Raw genomic sequence first — 4,228 nt, forward strand, 5'->3', positions numbered from 1 at the left:
GAGAATGAGAGAAGAAGCAGCTGTGCAGCGTAAACACAGAATAACTCCAGCTTTGTGTCTTTTTCCATTCTAGCTAAAGTCCGGGACAAACTGCGTCTCTTCTCAGCTCAATACCAAACGTGTAATATTTTCTCTGAATGAGGAACGATTCCGTCTTTTTACGGGACGATTGGCAACTCTACTAACTAACCTTATGAATAAAGTTCAACATCAGTAACATCATAGCACCACCCAGCTGTATAGAAACTCCGTCATGCTAGCTAGCACGCAGTACGAGTTATTGCAACTGACTGTAAAAAGTCAGCACAACGAAAATAAACTGCACCTGCTGGACACTGGGAGACCTGTGTCTCTGAGTGGGAGACCAGAGATCATATTAACATGTGTGTCGCTGTATTAACAAACATGCCATATTGGCCCAGTTTATTCTTCTTATCATTGTTGTGAGGAGACCATAAATAGCGTTTGTATTATCTGTTGTACAGTTCATTTGCTGTTATGGATAAAAAGTCTTTTTTTGTTTCAAAAGAGCTGATAACTATTCGCTGACAGCTGCCAACAAATATGATTCTATAAAGTGGTTCTATATAGTGTGTAACTGTTCATATAGAGCGCTATTAAATTTATTGCTAATGCAGTCATATGGCACACTGACCTCTGAGGAAATGTTAGATGGCACTCGCCATCAGAAAGGTTGCCGACCCTGCTGTAGAGTAAAATTCTAGTATCACTGTATGTGAATGGGGGAATGTGGCATCTTGCATAAAGCACTATGAGTGCTCCAATAGACTAGAAAAGCAGTAAGCACTAAGTCCAACTAGTTAAAACTCAGATACTACTTTATAATATAAAGTAGTTAATATGGTGTTATTAAAAAGGTGTTGCATTTTCCCCCTTAAGTCCCTCACTCAATTCTCTCAGCCACGCTGATTTTTATGGGTACCTCAGCAGAAATGGGATAAAGAAATTCTTGCTCCCTGCTCTTTTCTGGTATTTTATAACGGGTGAGATAAGGTATAGCACTTACACATATGTGTGTTTGTATGTGTGTCTGTGTGTGTTTTGTACAGGAGAGAGGAGGACAGTGGTTTCATGTATGAGGATAGTCAACAAAACTATGGAGGTTGTCAACAATAGTTACTGTCAACCTGAAAACCGACCGCAACCGCAAGTACGTCTCTGCAACACTCACCCCTGCCAGTACCGGTGAGAGACACACACCCACCCACACACACACACACACACACACACACACACACACACACACACACAAACAAATAGCTATTGGAATAGATACAGTATGACATAATACATATACATTATTTAGCCCATTTTTAGAAATTCTTTTGCTACAGCAGTGATGATGTAGTTGTAATAATAACATAACAGAAGATACAAATAACAAAATACGTATACTTCCCTACAAAACTCAGTAAACACACGAAATCTCGGGTCATACTTCATTTTCTCAATCATTTTTAGGCCATATTCAGACTGTAGTTCGTTCAGTCAATCAAACAATTTATTTATAAGCAGATTTAAAAACCAACACAGGATGACCAAAGTGCTATACAGAGTTGGTTATCAATAGGTCAATGTTTTGGGGGTTTTAGGAGCATTCATTGCACTATGAAGCACAATAAGATGAAGTAATTTCTTTTTGTGTCCTGTTTGTTTTCAAAGATGAAAACCAGCACAAAGAGACTTCACAGCGATCACCATGGTGATTTGACTTTAGATGGATGGCTCACTTTATCACAGTAGTGGGCAGGGGTCGGCATTTACTCAGCTTTAACATCACTCTGGGTTCTTGGCTAGGTTAGCATTAGCATGCTGTCTGTGCAGGTGCTCACGAAGAGCCGAAATTTTGTTAACAGTATAATGCAGTTGTTTCTGTCCTGAAGCAGTCTCCACTTTACCGCGCTTGTTTTTTTGTTTGTTATTTGTGCAATAAAAAAAAGTAATGTCCATATCCATGCTGGAAACCGCACAGTTATTGTACTCCTCCGACACGCGAACTGAAATCAGCTTATCGTAGCGAGAGTGCACGAACTGATAAGCAGGATAGATATAGGCTGGCAAGTCGGTTCTCGATTCCATCACCATCACTAACCGTTATAGCTCTATAGAGCTTGGGGACAGAGCTCTGACAGTGCAGGTATGGATCATGGTCCACTCAGACTCAGTGGCCCCAGTCTCCCGACTTGCATGCTGTTGAAGCTTTGCTAGAAGTGGGAATTCTCACAGACCAGGGTCTCTTCCAGACTTTCACAGTGTGCCCTCACTAACCATGGGGCTATTTCCCACATACGCATGGAAATCCCACAGTAGAAAAGTGACCCAACTGGGGACAATGGAGTCCCTACCCTGAGTCTGACCCTTATTCACGGTGGGGCCCAATAGCCCCAATCCTGGTGAGATAACACAATCTACTTTTTTCTCCACCGAGGTGACATTGTAATTGCATTTTCAGAGCACTAGATGCTGCTGGTAGTTTTGTAATTTAGGAAAATAACTTCACCCGAGTGATGACAGAAATGATCAGTTCAAGGTTTCACAATGGATATTCTATAACCCAGTATTAGAGCCCGTAGGTGTGCCGTGAAACATGATCAGGTGTGCCATGGAAGATCATCTGGTTCCACCTGATTAGTACTGTAAGCGATCAGCGTGATGGGCAAAACACTTACATTCTCTTCCACTAGAGGGCAGTACAACTACCTGTTCTAATTAAATGAGTCACGCCGTAAGACGATGCAGTGCGTAATAGCAATAGATAAATACAGCGGAACCCCGGCTTACGAAGACCCCATTTAACGAAAAATTCAAGTTACGAAGGCACTGAAGGGCAATATGCCCGCGTAATGAAATAGATAAAATAGAAAGTAAAAAAATTAATTAATTAAATTCAATAATGTTATGTACATGTACACGTACGTATGTATGCATGTATACGTATGCTTTCTTCAACCTCTGCCACCTCCTCCTCCACCAAGAACTTCGTCTTCAGCCAGCATCGCCTCACTCAAAAGGCGACGGAAAAAGGTGCTTCGACTTACGAAAATTGTGACTTACGAAAGACCCTCTGGAACAAATTCATTTCGTAAGTCGGGGTTCCACTGTATTTGAAAAGAAAAAGTGTTCAGTCTGACCTGAGTCCTGGAGAAACCTGACTCAGATGAAGACCCTAGTATGAGCAGTGGTCAGAAGAAAGCAAAAAAGGTATACTGGGGACAAACCGAACCAAATCCGCTACGCCTGGTGCACAGGGAAAAATGATCAATATGCTTTCTGTGCTGTGCCCTGTGACTTTTATAATGTGAAATATGTGCTGTGGCTCCAAAAGGTTGGGAAACACTGCTCTAACCAGTGGATAACATCACAGAAGTTACATCCTTGTTTGTTCTACCATTCATTGGTATGATTGAACTCAAAATGTAAACAACTGATATTTTTCACAGGTGGATGACAGGTGAGTGGGGGCCTTGCTCTGTCACTTGCGGTAAAGGTCATCAGCAGAGGGAGGTGTTGTGTCTTTACCACCTACAGAATGGTTCAGTCATCCACACCAGGGACCTGTACTGCCAAGGAGGAAAACCTCCTGTTTTACAGGGCTGCGAGGGCCGCCTTTGCCTCACAGCGTGGGAGGCTTCAGAATGGTCCAAGGTATGGCACATGCACACTTTCTGTACTTTAATTTTAAGAAAACATGAAACTGTAAGAAGAGCCCTTAAGAGTATATCGGATGTATTTAATCTGTAAGATTAAGGGCATCCTGTAAGAGGTGTACTGATTTGAAAACTGAATCAAATTCCTCACCCAGAATATTTGGAAGTTACGTCATGTGGTGTATGATCCGCCCTTTTTCTGTAGGTGTCTGCCAGATTCCTTCAGATGTAATTTTGCTGCAGTGTCAAGAATGCAAATGTTCATGTCAGCTCCTTTAAGTAGCGTAGGATCAAAAAAACCCTTGGATTTTAATCTAACAGAATCAACTTTTGGAGATTTACTTACCTGGATGATTGAGACTGCATCAAGACATTTCTTTCTTATTCTTTTCTCCAGTGTTCATCAAATTGTGGTCAAGGTGTCCGCAGACGTACAGTGTTGTGTACAAACCCTCAGGGTCTGTGTGATCCATTATCCCAGCCAACTCAAGAAGAATATTGTGAGGACTTCTCCAAATGTTACGAATGGAAAACCGGAGACTGGTCCAAGGTATGACAAA

General features: G+C 41.7%; 1 protein-coding gene across 1 annotated transcript in view; it reads left to right on the forward strand.

The window, feature by feature from the left end:
* adamts17 (ADAM metallopeptidase with thrombospondin type 1 motif, 17) overlaps positions 1 to 4,228 on the forward strand; it is a 104,190-nt gene that overhangs the window by 90,908 nt on the left and 9,054 nt on the right. Inside the window, exons 18-20 of the mRNA XM_005742860.1 lie at positions 1,071 to 1,206; positions 3,462 to 3,666; positions 4,066 to 4,218. Coding sequence (XP_005742917.1) covers positions 1,071 to 1,206; positions 3,462 to 3,666; positions 4,066 to 4,218 — 494 coding nt within the window. The remainder of the gene's footprint in view (positions 1 to 1,070; positions 1,207 to 3,461; positions 3,667 to 4,065; positions 4,219 to 4,228) is intronic.

This window comes from Pundamilia nyererei, unplaced genomic scaffold (assembly GCF_000239375.1).
Source record: "Pundamilia nyererei isolate P.nyererei 1_Seehausen unplaced genomic scaffold, PunNye1.0 scaffold00124, whole genome shotgun sequence".
Taxonomy (NCBI): Eukaryota; Metazoa; Chordata; class Actinopteri; order Cichliformes; family Cichlidae; genus Pundamilia; species Pundamilia nyererei.